The sequence below is a fragment of the Neofelis nebulosa genome, chromosome 5 (assembly GCF_028018385.1).
Source record: "Neofelis nebulosa isolate mNeoNeb1 chromosome 5, mNeoNeb1.pri, whole genome shotgun sequence".
NCBI lineage: Eukaryota > Metazoa > Chordata > Mammalia > Carnivora > Felidae > Neofelis > Neofelis nebulosa.
The window spans coordinates 125,613,375-125,627,822 of record NC_080786.1 but is presented as its reverse complement, the minus strand read 5'-3'; the positions used below and the strand labels follow the sequence as shown (position 1 = coordinate 125,627,822).

General features: G+C 36.0%; 1 protein-coding gene across 1 annotated transcript; it reads left to right on the top strand.

Moving 5' to 3' along the window:
- The first annotated feature begins 4,188 nt into the window (after positions 1–4,188).
- On the top strand, positions 4,189–13,770 carry LOC131513192 (small ribosomal subunit protein uS15m-like). Its single transcript, XM_058732541.1, has 2 exons — positions 4,189–4,901; positions 13,527–13,770. Exons 1-2 carry the CDS (start codon positions 4,240–4,242, stop codon positions 13,768–13,770), a joined length of 906 nt encoding a protein of 301 aa, XP_058588524.1. The 5' UTR covers positions 4,189–4,239.
- Positions 13,771–14,448: the final 678 nt, after the last annotated feature.

Sequence of the window (14,448 nt, the reverse complement as noted above, 5' to 3'; positions counted from 1 at the left end):
TTAAATCATGTCAACTGCTTACATGTTTACATGTATTGCCTAGAAGAAAAAAGATTTATAATAGAAAATAATTTTATCAACTAATATGCCTACATTGACAATTAATATCCATAATCTGTGTTTTCCTACTTCACATTTTATCAGAAAAACTAAGGAAAAAATTCTCATTAGTAGACCATTTTCTCATAAATTTGTATATTTTTCTAGAGATCTTATTTCTATATGGTATATTAATTTTAAACTTTTTGATTTCAATGTACCAAAATCCACCCCAGATGTTTCTCATCTTTGGGAACTATCTCAATTTGAGATGTTATATGACTAATAAACTTTCAAATTTGCGTTCCATTAGCCTTGGTTCACTCTTTATTTTAATAAACTCTTTCCTGTCAATTCACACTGTTCACAGCCCTGACATATCACAATTCTTCCCTCAGTTAGTTTTCATGTTTTTCTTCTTTATCACCTATAACATCTCTGTGCAATCCTTCCTTGGGAATTTTTATAGGCTAAAAATAACACACTAGATATTTTACCACATGTGCTATTTCAGTTATTTTGATGTATCTTTTACCACTCCGTATCTATTATCTTAATTTTATTAAATTCTCAGTAACAGTCATTATTATTAGTATACTATTTCCATCTTTAACACAGTTATATGTTTTTATTTTTGCCTTTCTGACTATATTTTAAACTTCTCAGTGGAAGTATCTATTCTTCATGTATTTTTCATCTTTATTATCTGTCATAGTGAACAATGCAGGCAAGAATTATATTTTTTTGAAGTGGTTAAGGCAGGGCTTAGTGCTTTAAAATTATCAGGTGATTATCATGAAACTTCATAATTCACACTCAATCTTCTCTTGTTATAGAATAAAAGAAAACTTGATATGAATCGTTGATCTCTTTCTAATCCAATCTGTAGTTTGCATGAAGTCTACATTAGTATAATCAGGAAAATGCCAGGCCCCATTAAAATTATTGGTTGAATTGAACCTTTTAAAATGTAACAGGATTATTGTCTTTAGTTGTCTTAAAGTAGAGGAAAAAAACAATTTTTTAATTGATAAAATGAACTTTAATGAAATTATTCTAGTTTTAGGAGCGCCTGGGTGGCTCAGTTATTTAAGCATCGAACTCTTGGTTTGGGCTCAGGTTCGAGTGTTTGAACTCTGCGTTGGACTCTGTACTGGCAGAGTTGAGCCTGCCTGGGATTCACTCTCTTTCTCTCTCTCTCTGCGCCTCCTCCACTCATGCTGTCTCTGTCTCTCTCAAAATAAATAAACTTAAAAAATTATTCCAGTTTTAGGGCACCTGGTGACTCAGTCAGTTGAGTCTGCAGCTCTTGATTTCAGCTTAGGTCATGATCCGAGGGTTTTGAGATCAAGCCCCGTGTTGGGCTCTGCACGGAGTGTGGAGCCTGCTTAGGATTCCCTCTCTCTCTCTCTCTCTCTCTCTCTCTCTCTCTACCCCCTGCTCTCTCTCTCTCTTCTTCTCAAGAAAAGAAAAGAGAAAAAAGAAAAGAAAGAAAGAAGGAAAGAAAAGAAAAGAATCTTAGGACTAATTTATGGCTAACTACATGACTTAGCCACTCTTTGCAACACAAGGTTACCAAGGTTTACCTCTCACTCTGACAGGGAATATAGATATTAATGAGATTTACAGTTAAAAACAGTTAAAAGATTTTATTGATCAGGACTCAGTGAGAGAGAATAAACTACTATAGTTATTTCAATTAAGAAAATATAATTATAGGAATTTATTAAGCAGGACATGTAGAAGTGAAAAAGACCAAAAGGGAAGACTGAATTTACAGAAGTAATAACTGCAAAAAGCAGCCATTTCCCATAGGTCCAAGAGAACAAAGGTTGTCGGATAGTGTTATCTGGATCTGGAAGACTGGAGAAGCCTAGCTGTAGGCTGGGAATCAGATTTCTAAGGTCGGGTGCTGTGTGGCTGCCTATGGAGCAGGAAGGGGCTCTCAAGCTGGAACGTAGGCCTGTAGGTGGCAGCACTGCTTTGCCTCTGATGTTGCCTCCGGGGAGTGCAGGAGGCCCGCTCTGTTAGACATGGGGTAAAGTATTGCTGTCAAGGAGAAGGTTTTTGCTGGCGCAATGACAGGAGAGACAGAGACAGAAGGAAGGAGGAAGCAATCCCCCTTTTACTTTTTCAGCCTTCTGATTTTCCTTCCTGTTCTCGACTGGCAGACCCTTTAAGAAACCAGCTGACAAAGGAGAAATGTCATTTGTAGACTCCAGCGCGAGTATGACCACACAGAGTATAGAAAGTTGCATTTAGCGCTTGGAAATCACAGCCTAATAATTCACATAAAAATTTCAGTTTTACAGTTATGCCTGAGGTGCTCCACCGATATAAAACTGAGGGTAACTGGGGTTGATGGAGGCAGTGATCACGGTTAAGAATAAATTTGAACAAGGAAAACGTCAGTTACGTTATGATAGAGTATAAAATTTAAAATACTCAGGTGTGATGTATCAACTTCCAGTTTCATGTAGATTTTTCAGTTCTTATATGTATGATTTACAAAGAACAATTTAAGGGGCACCTGGGTGGCTCAGTCAGTTAAGCGTCCCACTTCGGCCCAGGTCATGAACTTGTGGTTTCTGAGTTTGAGCCCCTCATAGGGCTCTGTGCTGACAGCTTGGAGCCTGGAGCCTGCTTCAGATTCTGTGTCTCCCTCTTTCTCTGCCCCTCCCCTACTCATGCTCTGTCTCTCTCTGTCTCTCAAAAATAAATAAATGTTAATTAAAAAAAAAAAAAAACACGAAGAACAATTTAATCACAAATTTTAATTAGGTGTATCAAATATAAAATTTTGTCCTAATGGAGAGTAAAATTTATTCAAATGGAAGAAAAATTTTGTTTAATTTACACTTTCTAATTCATTAAAAAAATCAGTGTGTATGAAGAAGCAAATTGCATATGTGGGTTTTTAAGATCCTATGAAATATTATGAAACAATTTCACCTTCTAAATATAGCTGGTTGTTTTTTGTTTTTTGTTTTTTTTTTTCTTTTCAAAAGATATTTCCTGTTCACCTGGGTGGCTCAGTTGGTTAAGCCTCTGACTCTTGATTTCGGCTCAGGTGCTTTGTGAGTTTGAGCCCTGCATCGAGCTCTGTGCTGACAGTGTGGAGCCTGCTTGGGATTCTCTCATCCTCTCTCTCTGTTCCTCCCCTGTTTGCACATACATATGTGCCCTCTCTCTCTCTCTCTCTCAAAATAAACAAACTTAAAAAATGAAAAAAAAAAAAGATTATTTCCAAATGTGCCTTTGATTATGTAGACAAACTTTCCCTAGAATTTTCTTCTTTGGTTCTCTGAAAAGCAACTTTTAATCTTGCAAAGGTGAGCCTAGCAATTGTCATAGCATTTCTGATGAAAGGGCTACCAGGACTTCTTGTGAAGTTAGCAATTACAAACCATTCGATGCAGAACTGTTCAGTGAGAAGGAGATGAGCACAGTTTCCTAGGGGGCAGGGAGCTGTAGCAGAGGAATGATTAAAATCATTTCTTTTTTAAGCTTTAATTATACTACTGCAAACTCAGATGAACTGAGGTGATGCCAACTGGTAGTATGAGCAAAAAAGAGTCAAAAAATTCCAAAACAGGGCATATCAAGAAAGAAGGTTATCTGTACTGACTTTAGACACATTTCCAAGTTTAGAGGTCTATAGAGATGAGTTAGATCTGGCCCAATATGGTTGACGTAGAAAACCTTCAACAACCGGATATATTGTCACTGATTTCGAGGTTTGGGAATACATGCTGTACATGAGAGTGTAAATTAAGAAGAGTTCAACCTTGGGATCCCTAAACCTGAGGACGAATGAGGAGGAAAAAGAACAGTGGATGAGTCAGAGGTTGTAAGTAACAAGTTTTCAATAGCAGAAAATGACAGCACCATAAATAAAAAAGCACCTAAAAACCAGGACCAAATACACTGGTAAAACTTTACTCTCCACATTTGGAAATTAGGTACTGGACTAACACTATTGTCAAAGTAAGTTCTGGTATTTTCAGGATATATATATATATATATATATATATATATATATATACACGCACACACACATACATATATATACATATGTGTGTGTGCGTATATATATATATATATATATATATATATATATATATATATATATATATATATATATGCCGCAAAGGGGACGGCGGCGGCCGTGGCGCCGGCCCCGCGGGGTCACAAGTCGGCATGCTGAGAACAGCGTGGAGGGCGCTGAGGTCGATTCCGACCCAGGCAGTGGCCCAGGCTCCAGTCCGCGGGCTGCCGGGCGGAGCGTGCGCCAGGCCTCCCTTCCACCAGTGGGGCCTTCCCTCCCCTCCTGGAGGTGTTATCCTTCCAGCCGTTCGCGGATATGCCATCCAGAAACCTGTCCAGCGCAGCCAAGAAGATGACCCGCCCCCTTCCACGCTGCTCAAAGACTACCAGAACATTCCCGGAATTGAGAAGTTTGACGATGTTGTAAGAAGACTCTTGTCTTTGGAAATGGCCAGCCAGAAGGAGAAGCTAAAAGTCAAGCAAGAGCAGTTGATGAAGAAGATTGTGGCAAACCCTGAGGACACCAGCTCCCTGGAGGCTCGAATTGTTGCTTTGACCGTCAAGATTCGCAATTACGAAGAACACAGGCAGAAACACCGAAAGGACAAAACCCATAAGTGCTATCTGCTGATGAGCATCGACCAGAGGAACAAGATGCTCAAAAACCTCCGTAAGACCAACTATAGTGTCTTTGAGAAGATCTGCAAGGAGCTGGGGATTGAGTACACCTTCCCTCCTGCATACCACCGGAAAGCCCACCACCGCTGGGCGACCAAGAAGGCGCTGTGCATTCGGGTTTTCCAGGAGGTACATATGTGCGGCATATATATATATATATATGTGTGTGTATATATATATATACATATATGTATGTATATATATATATACACACACACACATATATACATATAATTTAATTTTAGATAATTTTTTTAGATAATTTAGATAATTTTTTTAGATAAATTTGAATTGTGAGGACTTCTAATAAGATGATATGATGAGGGAAAAAAATATGTAGTATAATGAGGACTGAGTGATTACTAGGAAACATAAAAGAGGTAAAATTCTATTTTAGTCTGATAATGTATATCCTGGCCCTACATGGGTCCCTCATACTAGTTTCAACATTATAAGCTTTGGTTATAGTGACCTAAGATATAAAGAATCCCCTTATTTTCCAAGTCTATAGATACACAGAGGTTGAAAGCCTGGTCAAGAGTCAAATACCCAATCAGGGGCCGGGATAGACTGAAAAAAAAAAAAGCCAATGTCACCTATAATTTGTTCCAGAATAGTCACCTGGAATTCAATATATACAGCAGAAGCATAGAGTTTAAAACTGCCATTCAGTGCCATCGCTCTCTGACATCAACAGGAAGAGTGATGATGTAATACCAACTTAATATTTTATGTGCATTAAAGTTAGGGTATATGTCCCATTTATCATCTGATGTTATAAATGTTTATGCAGAAAGTAATCAATAAATATTTGTGGAAGGAAGGAAGGGGAGGGAAAATAAAAGAAAGGTCAAATTGCAAGTTTATCACTGCCAATTCAGGATCAATGCACAAACCAGAATAGGTGCAATTAAGAATGGCTCCCTGAGTTTACATGTGACTAGAAGCACTAAATCTGTACGTTTAATGCATTCGTGTGCATCCAATTTCATTTCAGAACCAGCACCTTTATTACACATTGAATAGCTGAAGATATGGTACCAAAGGTATATATCATAAAGGAAAAAGTTGATATACTTACAAAAATTGAAACTTTTTGTTCACAAAATTTTAAATACCATAAAATAAAATTAAAAATGAAAATCACAAACTAAAGGTAATTGAAAAAGATATGACAGATAACATGATAAAGGTTTCATATATAAATAACATTTCCAATTCAATAAGACAAAAGAAACAAAGGAAAGGGTAGGCAGAGGCATTTCCTCATGATTAATAGATACAGATAGGTATAGAAAACAATTAAAATGTGTAAACGCATTTATGATAAACTGTCAAGTAAAAAAAGAGATTGTTAAGCAGTATGTAACAGCATCACACACATATATACGTTCATAATAATCCCTGAAAAGATCAAATGTTAAGACTGGGTGAGTAATCTTTTTTTTTTTTAGTCTTTTTTATGTTTTAATTATTTTTGAGAGAGACAGAGTGCAAGTGGGGGAGGGGCAGAAAGAGAGAGAGAGAGACACAGACTCCAAAGCAGGCTCCGGGTTCTGAGCTGTCAGCACAGAACCTGATGCAGGGCTGGAACCCATGAACCCACGAACTGTGAGATCATGACCTGAACTCAAGTCAGTTGCTTAACCAACCCAGCCACCCAGCCGCCCCAAGACTGGGTGAGTAATCTTAATCTTAAAGTTGTTATTGTTTTGCATTGTTATCATCATCATTGTTGTCGTCATTATATTTATCTTTATTGTCCCTTTCTTTCTCCCCCTCCTCTCTCAGTTCATTTTCCTTTACTAGGAGAAAAAAAAAGAAAGAAAATGTAAACTTTAGGAAAGAAAAGTAATTGAATAATAAAAGACTTTCAAAATGTAGCCATTTATCAGTATTTTTTTTTAAATGTGTATCTATTTTTTAAAGAGAGAGAGAGAAGGTGAGAGGTAGACAGAGAGGGAGACAGAGGATTCAAAGCGGGGCTCTGTGCTGAGAGCAGAGAGCCCCATTTGGGGCTCCAACCTATGACCCATGAGGTCATGATCTGAGCAGAAGTCCAGGGCTTAGCCAGCTGAGCCACCCAGGTGCCCAGCCATTTACCATTATTGAATCAATACTTATTAACTCAAATGGATGGACTAGACATAAAGAAGAGCTGTATATTAGAGAACCACTGTTTTAATTAGAAAGAACAATGGATATGATGTCATTTGAACCTGGGTTCAAAATATATTGTTGCTCTGCTTAACTGTCTCAAGTTCTTGTTGTTAAGGATCACTATGTCTCTAAGCTTTAACATTTGTTTGGGGTGGGAGGGGAGGCCTGGGGGGAGGTGAGGATTGTATATTCGACTTTTTGGTTTTGTTTTTTTTACTGTTCTTTGCATTTATTGGGTTTCCTTAAAGTTGTTTTGATTGTTTTGTTTTGTTTTGTTTACATTTGTTCTGATCTCTGTTGTGTGGAAGATTTTCATTATATGATAGCAGATTCTACCCATATTTTCCTTTATGATTTAGCCTTTACCTTTTTTTTTATTGTTATTTGTTGTTTTAAGAAGGTCCTTCCAGATTGAAAAATAGAAAAAGAAATAGTTGCAAAGCACTATCAGGTTTTCATTTTTTTACATTTCCCTCCAGTACAAATGTAATTCATTTTTCTTCATGGTTAAGAATTGTATAGTCCCTTGTCTAAATAGAGGAATTGTTTCCCAGCAGCAACTTTAAACTAATTTTAGTGGTTTCAAAATGTTATTAATAAAGAAGAAAATGATACATATCTTTTAGAGTAACAGGATTAAATAAGATAATGTATGTAGAAAACACACTTGAGGGGAGCCAGGGTGGCTCAATTGGTTGAGCCTCTGACTTCAGCTCGGGTCATTATCTCACAGCTCGTGAGTTCAAGCCCTGCATCAGGGTCTGGGCTGACTGCTCCGAGCCTGGAGCCTGTTTAGGATTCTGTGTCTCCCTCTCTCTCTGCCCCTAACCCACTTGCATTCTGTCTCCATCTCTTTCAAAAATAAATAAACATTAAAAAAAAAAAAAAAAAAAAAAGAACACACTTGAGTTCCTGGTACATAATACTGCTCAATTAATTGTTCCTATACATGAATTACTTTGACAATTTTACAATAATCAATTAATCGTCATTGGTGATTAACAAAATGCACCATATTTCATATCTAAGTCTTTGGAAAATAGCAGTCCAAATTTTAATGTATTATTATTTACTTATAAAACAATGCCTAAATTATTTAAAGATAATGGGACAATCTATCTTTTACTAAAATAATTCTAAGTTTCCTTTAAACTTCAAAATTTATAATTCTATAGGCGTTTTGACACCAAGACTTTAACATATTCTGAGATTTTATTTATTTATTTATTTTCTTTTTTAGAGACAGAGTATGTATGTGAAGAGGGGAGGGGACAGAGAGAGAGAGAGAGAGAACCCTAAACAGGCTCCACATTCAGAGCAAAGCACAATGTGGGGCTAGATCCCACAACCCTGGGATTATGACCTGAGCTGAAATCAAAGTCGGAGACTCAACCGACCAAGCCACTCAGGTGCTCCTGAGATATTTTTAATAGTTGTTTTGTTTTTTTTTACATATATTTATAATGATGCAAATTACCTGTATACTCTGCCAGTCTGTGTGACTATTGATAAGCATTTGTAAGTGACTATGACAAAACCATAGGTAAGTGAATGCACTCTCTAATAAACACCATGAAATAAATCTTTCCAATGACATTATTAAGTTAAAATAAAAGAGACAAAAAAATTAATAAAGGAGTTTAACTTTTCTGGATAATAAAGTTATCTGTAGTCCTAGAACATGATAAATTCTTTTAACTATATTTAAATATTATAAACATTTCATCTTATTTTATTCAACACAGTGTGTACCAAATTTTATAACTTGAAATAAAAATCTTTAGAGATTTCTTAGTAATATAAAGAGAGCCATGAATTCTTTGCCACTACTTCTATGAATAAAAGTGATTTTCCTTTAACTGTTATGTTCAATAGTTTGGTGAAACAGACACCATGTCACTTCAGGCTAGTGTTTTAAAGACCTGGCAGCTTCAGCACTGGGATCTTGGAGACCTAATCTACCATGTAAGAGACAATATGGAGAAACCTGGAGATGCCATTGACAAGGAAAGTTGTCCAGCTCAGTCCAGCCTTCCAGCCACGTCCACCTAAGCACTTGATATGCAAAGGAGGAAACCATAATGTAAGTGGACATTTTGCTTTTAGGTACTCATGGTTATGACACATAAATTAAACACAACTCATCCAGCCAAGACTTATCTGAATTCCTGATTCAAAATAATTGTGAGCAAGTTTGTCTAAACCCAAAGAATGTACACCACCAAGACTGAACTGTGATGTGAACCAAGGACTTTGAGCGATCCTAACTTGTCAATATAGGTTCAGCAACTCTAACAAGTATACTTCTCTAGTGAGTGATGTTAATTAAGGGAGGAGGGTATGTATGCACGGAGGCAGAATATATGTGGGTTTATATAAAGTGTATATGTAACTTCCTCTCAATTTTTCTATGAACCTGAAGCTGCTCTAAAAAAAATCAAAGTATTAAAAAAAATTGGGATTATGAAACCAATTTCTAAGACTGCTTGATTTTAAGATAGCCTATTCTTGTTAATACATATTAAGGTGTTAAATTTTGAAAATAAAAAAAATAATTGGGGGACACGTGGGCAGGTCAGTTTTTTCAGTGTCTAATTCTTAGTTGCAGCTCAGGTCATGATCTTATGCTTAGTGAAATCCAGCCCTGCATCAAGCTCTCTCCCTCTCTCTCTGCCCATCTCCCTCTTGCACACTCTTTCTCTCTCAAAGCAAATAAACAAGCAGTAAAAAATACATTAAAAATGATAATTGATTTTTGATATAAATGAAACATTTGAGTATTTGAAGCATATTTTTAATTCAAAATTTGAAATGCATAGATTACCTTGAACACCTAGAATTATTTTATTCCTATAACAGTGTAATGCAAATATCTAGATTCATGAAACTAAATATAACTAGTATATATAATATAGATATATTTACTGTTACACAATTAGTAAGCTAAGTCAAATATATAAATCATTATCATATAAACCTATAAAACATAGACCATTTCAAGTAATATTAATAGCATAGTTTCCAGGGGCATCTGGGTGGCTCAGTTGGTTAAGTGTCTGACTCTTGATTTCAGCTCAGGTCATGATCTCATGGTTTGTGGGATTGAGCTCCGTGTTGGGCTCTGTAATGACAGTATGGAGCCTGCTTGGGAATCTCTCTCTCTCTCTCTCTCTCTCTCTCTCTCTCTCTCTCTCTCCCTCCCTCCCTCCCTCCCTGTCTGCCCCTTCTCCACACACTCTCTTTCCCTCTCCCTCTCTCTCTCAAAATAAATAAATAAATATTAAAAAAAAAAACAAAACAAGTTTCCAAACTGTTTGTGGGCTCTAGCTTGAGAAACTCTGTTTCAATTACTTTAGTTGATTTACAAAATGACATTATTGTTATTATGTGACATTTTCCAAATAAGCAGAATCTAAGCTTTATAATGCTAATTATAAATCAACATGGACACTGAAATGTTTCCAGGTGGTGAACTCTACATTCTGGACAGAGTATTTCTTTTTTTTTTTTTCCTCCAGTCACTGACTGGAGGACCTTGCTGAAGGTAATTGCTGAAGACAGATATTTATTAACACATAAAATGCATGTAAATTGACTGGTAAAAAGCTGAGTTAAAGAATGTGGTCCATAAAGAAGTGACTCTACATGAGTGCAAAAGTAACTAGAGATCGACAGATGTCTGATCACTCTGACAAGGAGAGGATGGCAGAGAAACAGCGAAAGAAATGTAACGTGTTAATCTTAAAGGCTGCTTCTATCCTAGAAGGGGATTAATATCCCTGTGTCATTGAATTTCACATGAATATTTATGTCAAAGAAACAGTGTATTTTTAAAACATTGGGAAGTCCAAAAATCTAGTACTTTGATAGAAAAGCAATTATCTTTGAATTATTTTATTAGAATGTATCGTCCTAATGAGTAATGAAGTAGAATTGTTTTCACCAATTTCTTTTCCATCTTAAATGATATCAAGACCCTAATATAAATTTAACTATATTATCTACATGACTAAGCATCATCACACAATTCCTCAATTTGCTTAAGTTTGTTATTAACTACTTTCTAATGGGACATAATGTATTTGACAAAAACATTTTGACTAAAGATATTATCTATCTTTTGTGTTGTAGAAGCTATTTAATTTGCTTTCATCACATATGATGCTGATAGAAAATTAGCGATGTAAATTATCAATGTGGGTCTCCTAAATATGAGCATTTTTTTAAAGAAATCGTATTCTGAGTACTTTGGTAAATGTATTTCTCCCTTCAGTTTTCTTGGTAACAGCTAACAAAACACATTTACTCACAAATTATTCCTGGAAGCATTATATATCTATTCGTATGATAAAGCAAGCTGCAGCAAAGAGATACATATTCTAATAAGGTGTTTAGATTATATTTCCATTGCATACTTGCAAGTGTTTGCCAGAGTAAATTAAGCTGGAAAACTATCATTTTCTTGTTACTGATAGAGTTCATCTATATTCAGTTGCATTTTCTTTTTAATATACATTTTGCTATCAAATTTCTTCCCCTCCTTTAAACTTTCTCTCTCATTATAATGGTCTTAGAGAGTAGAGCACATTTTATGAACCTTTATAAGAGTTGTGAGCATGATAATAAACTTCAAGATTTTTTATCCCAAATGTTAATACCCTTTTTAACAAACACAAACGAAACACTGTGTTTTATTTACTTTTAATTATTTAATATCCCCTAGTCTTCCAGAGTGTCCAATTAATGTCCAACATCAAGGGCACCTTATTGTGCATAAAGCTTTACAAGCATTAAGAAAAACAAGAGAAGTGGCCAAAGGACTGTTTTCAAATTATTTATTTGTGTCTCACACCTTCACTACCTCTGACCTCTCCAAAGAAAAGACCATATGTTTTTCCTAATTGGTATCACCATGGGAAACCTCAGTGTCTGATACAAAGATAATTCTCCAAAAATTATGGCTGAATTAATAAGTGGGTGGGTTGGTGGAAGGATAGATTGGTAAGTGAATAGAATAATGCATTTAATCCCCCAACAGAAAATTAGGCTAGAAAACTAGATGCCAGACATAAAAATGCTTGATAGCTAAGTATATATTGTCAGAGAAAAAGAGTACCATAATTCTAGCATAAATTTGGCCCACTTTTGTTCCGCCTAAGCAGAATAATTATATATAAGAAGGTATCTGAAATAATTTTGAAAGGCAATCTAAAATAAAATCTTTAAATTCACTGATGTCATCTCTCAAAAAGCAGTACTTGGACATACAAGCAATTATGCAAGTCAATCATTTACATGAAGAGGCATAAAAGCATCCTACAGTGACAGAAAATTAATAAGAATCAACAATTAACTTTATTTCATCTATTCAAACATCTTAGATATTGAAATATGTTATCACACTACACAATATCATCTGAAAATTAGAGTGATGGCATCAAAGAAGAAGACCATTATTCTCTTTCAAATGTACTGAAAGCAAGAGCAGAAATCAGAGTTAAATATAGATTTAAAAAAGATGGCCACATCAGTGCATTTCAGCTAACTGTTCAGCATTATTTTTACATGCAATGTTGCATGGCCCTCTTACTCACTTTTTACCGGTATTTCCATGCTCCTCACAACATGACCTTAAATACAGAGCATCATTTTGCCACGATAAATGCTCATTAGTGACAATACTGGCATTCACTGAAAATGTGATCTCTCCAGATTTTACTAACAGAGCAGCCATTAAAGTTGTTCAACTTTATATCTAAGGAGAACATCTATTCCTAATTTTATGTGGAACTGTGCACCAAATTCACATTGTTTTGCCTCCATACTTATAGATTACAAATGACACCCCCCCTCCCCCCAACAGTGTATTTGTTTTCCTCAAGCAGCTTCTTCTCTAGGGATTGTATACAAGTTCTACAAAGCTTGGCTGGGGAATTAATTACTGAGGAAAACTGTTGGACCCTTTCTGTGCAAGTTTGTTTGTGTGTGTGTGTGTGTTTTGTCTTCAGACTAAACAACCTCCTCATCCTCTCTCGGCTATAAAAATCGGATGCAGTTTGATTCATAAGAAGTCTAATCACCATCTAAACCGACAAATACATTTATTTAACAAACATTTAATGTGCTATGCCTTGTATTAAGCACACATAACACCACAGTAAAGAATAAAGACAACGTCTTTGCTTCCTGGAGCTTACATTATTGTGACAGAGTAAGGGTGATAGTTAAATTAATATACAAACAAAATATGAGATACTGATCAATATCCAAAAAGGGGAAACAAGAGGGAGGCCTGAGTGACTAAGTTGGTTAAGCCTCGACTTTGGCTCAGGTCAACTCAGTTCAAAATCTTACAGCTCGAGGGTTCAAGCCCCTCATCAGGCTCTGTGCTGACAGCTCAGAGCCTGGGCCCTGTTTTGGATTCTGTGTCTCCCTCTCTCTCTGCCCCTCCCTATTCTCTCTCTCTCTCTCTCTCTCAAAAATAAATAAGCATTTAAAAACATTAAAAAAAAAAGAAAAAAGAGACACAAGAAAGTAGAATATCTTTGAGAGAGACAGTGTGCATACTATGGTTTAAAAAATATAATATTTCTCTGCCCTAGCTGTAAAGGAAAGGCCATTTCCAGACATATTCAACCCTCGGGACACATTCCACATGGAGAAACAAAGCATAACTCAGAGAAGACAAGGAAGGGCTGTTTGTTGGTAGGGGGGAAAAAAACAGTAACAGTGCCAGAATTTGAGGATCCTCAGGCCACAGGAATGGAGAAAATGTTTGTCTCAAGAAATAAAGGGGAAATTGCCAGCAAAGAGCATAGCCCTCAGATAGCCAATGAACCTAAGTGAGATTGCAAATATTCAGATATATGAAAGAGGAATATTTAAGCTGAGAAATGAATGACTAAAAAGAAGAAGCTATACCTTTAGAAAATGAGAAAAGACCATTCAATAAAGAGAAATACAAAGAACTTAAGTAGGAATAAATGCAGTAGGTTCAGGAGCATAAAGAAAACAAATGCATCTACAGTGTGATTCTTCACAATGGAATGGTGTTAAAAGGGCTAAGAGAGTTAGACTAAACCCAACTATATCAAGATACAGGGCTGGGGGGTTATTTTAGCATGATGAGAAGCCATTGGATAATTTCAAGCATCATTGTGACATAACCTGCATCACAACACCTTTTCTGACTCCTGCCTCCCTCTTTTTCTTATAAGATCCTTTTGATTATATCGGGCTTACCTGAAGAAACCAGGATAACCTTCCTTTCTCAAGATCCTTAACTGAATTACATCTGCAAAGTTCATTTTGCCATATAATTTATTCACAAACTCTGGGAACTTGTTTGGAAGTCATTATTCTGGTTACCACAGACAGGTAGTAGAGTCTGGATTCAACTGCATAGACTGTAACTTCAGAGTCCATCTACCAGAGTCTTTATAAGTATCAAATACCCTTGGAAATTATTGAAAATAGGTACAACTTGGGGAAGAAACTGTACTAGACTACAGCACTAAATTTATA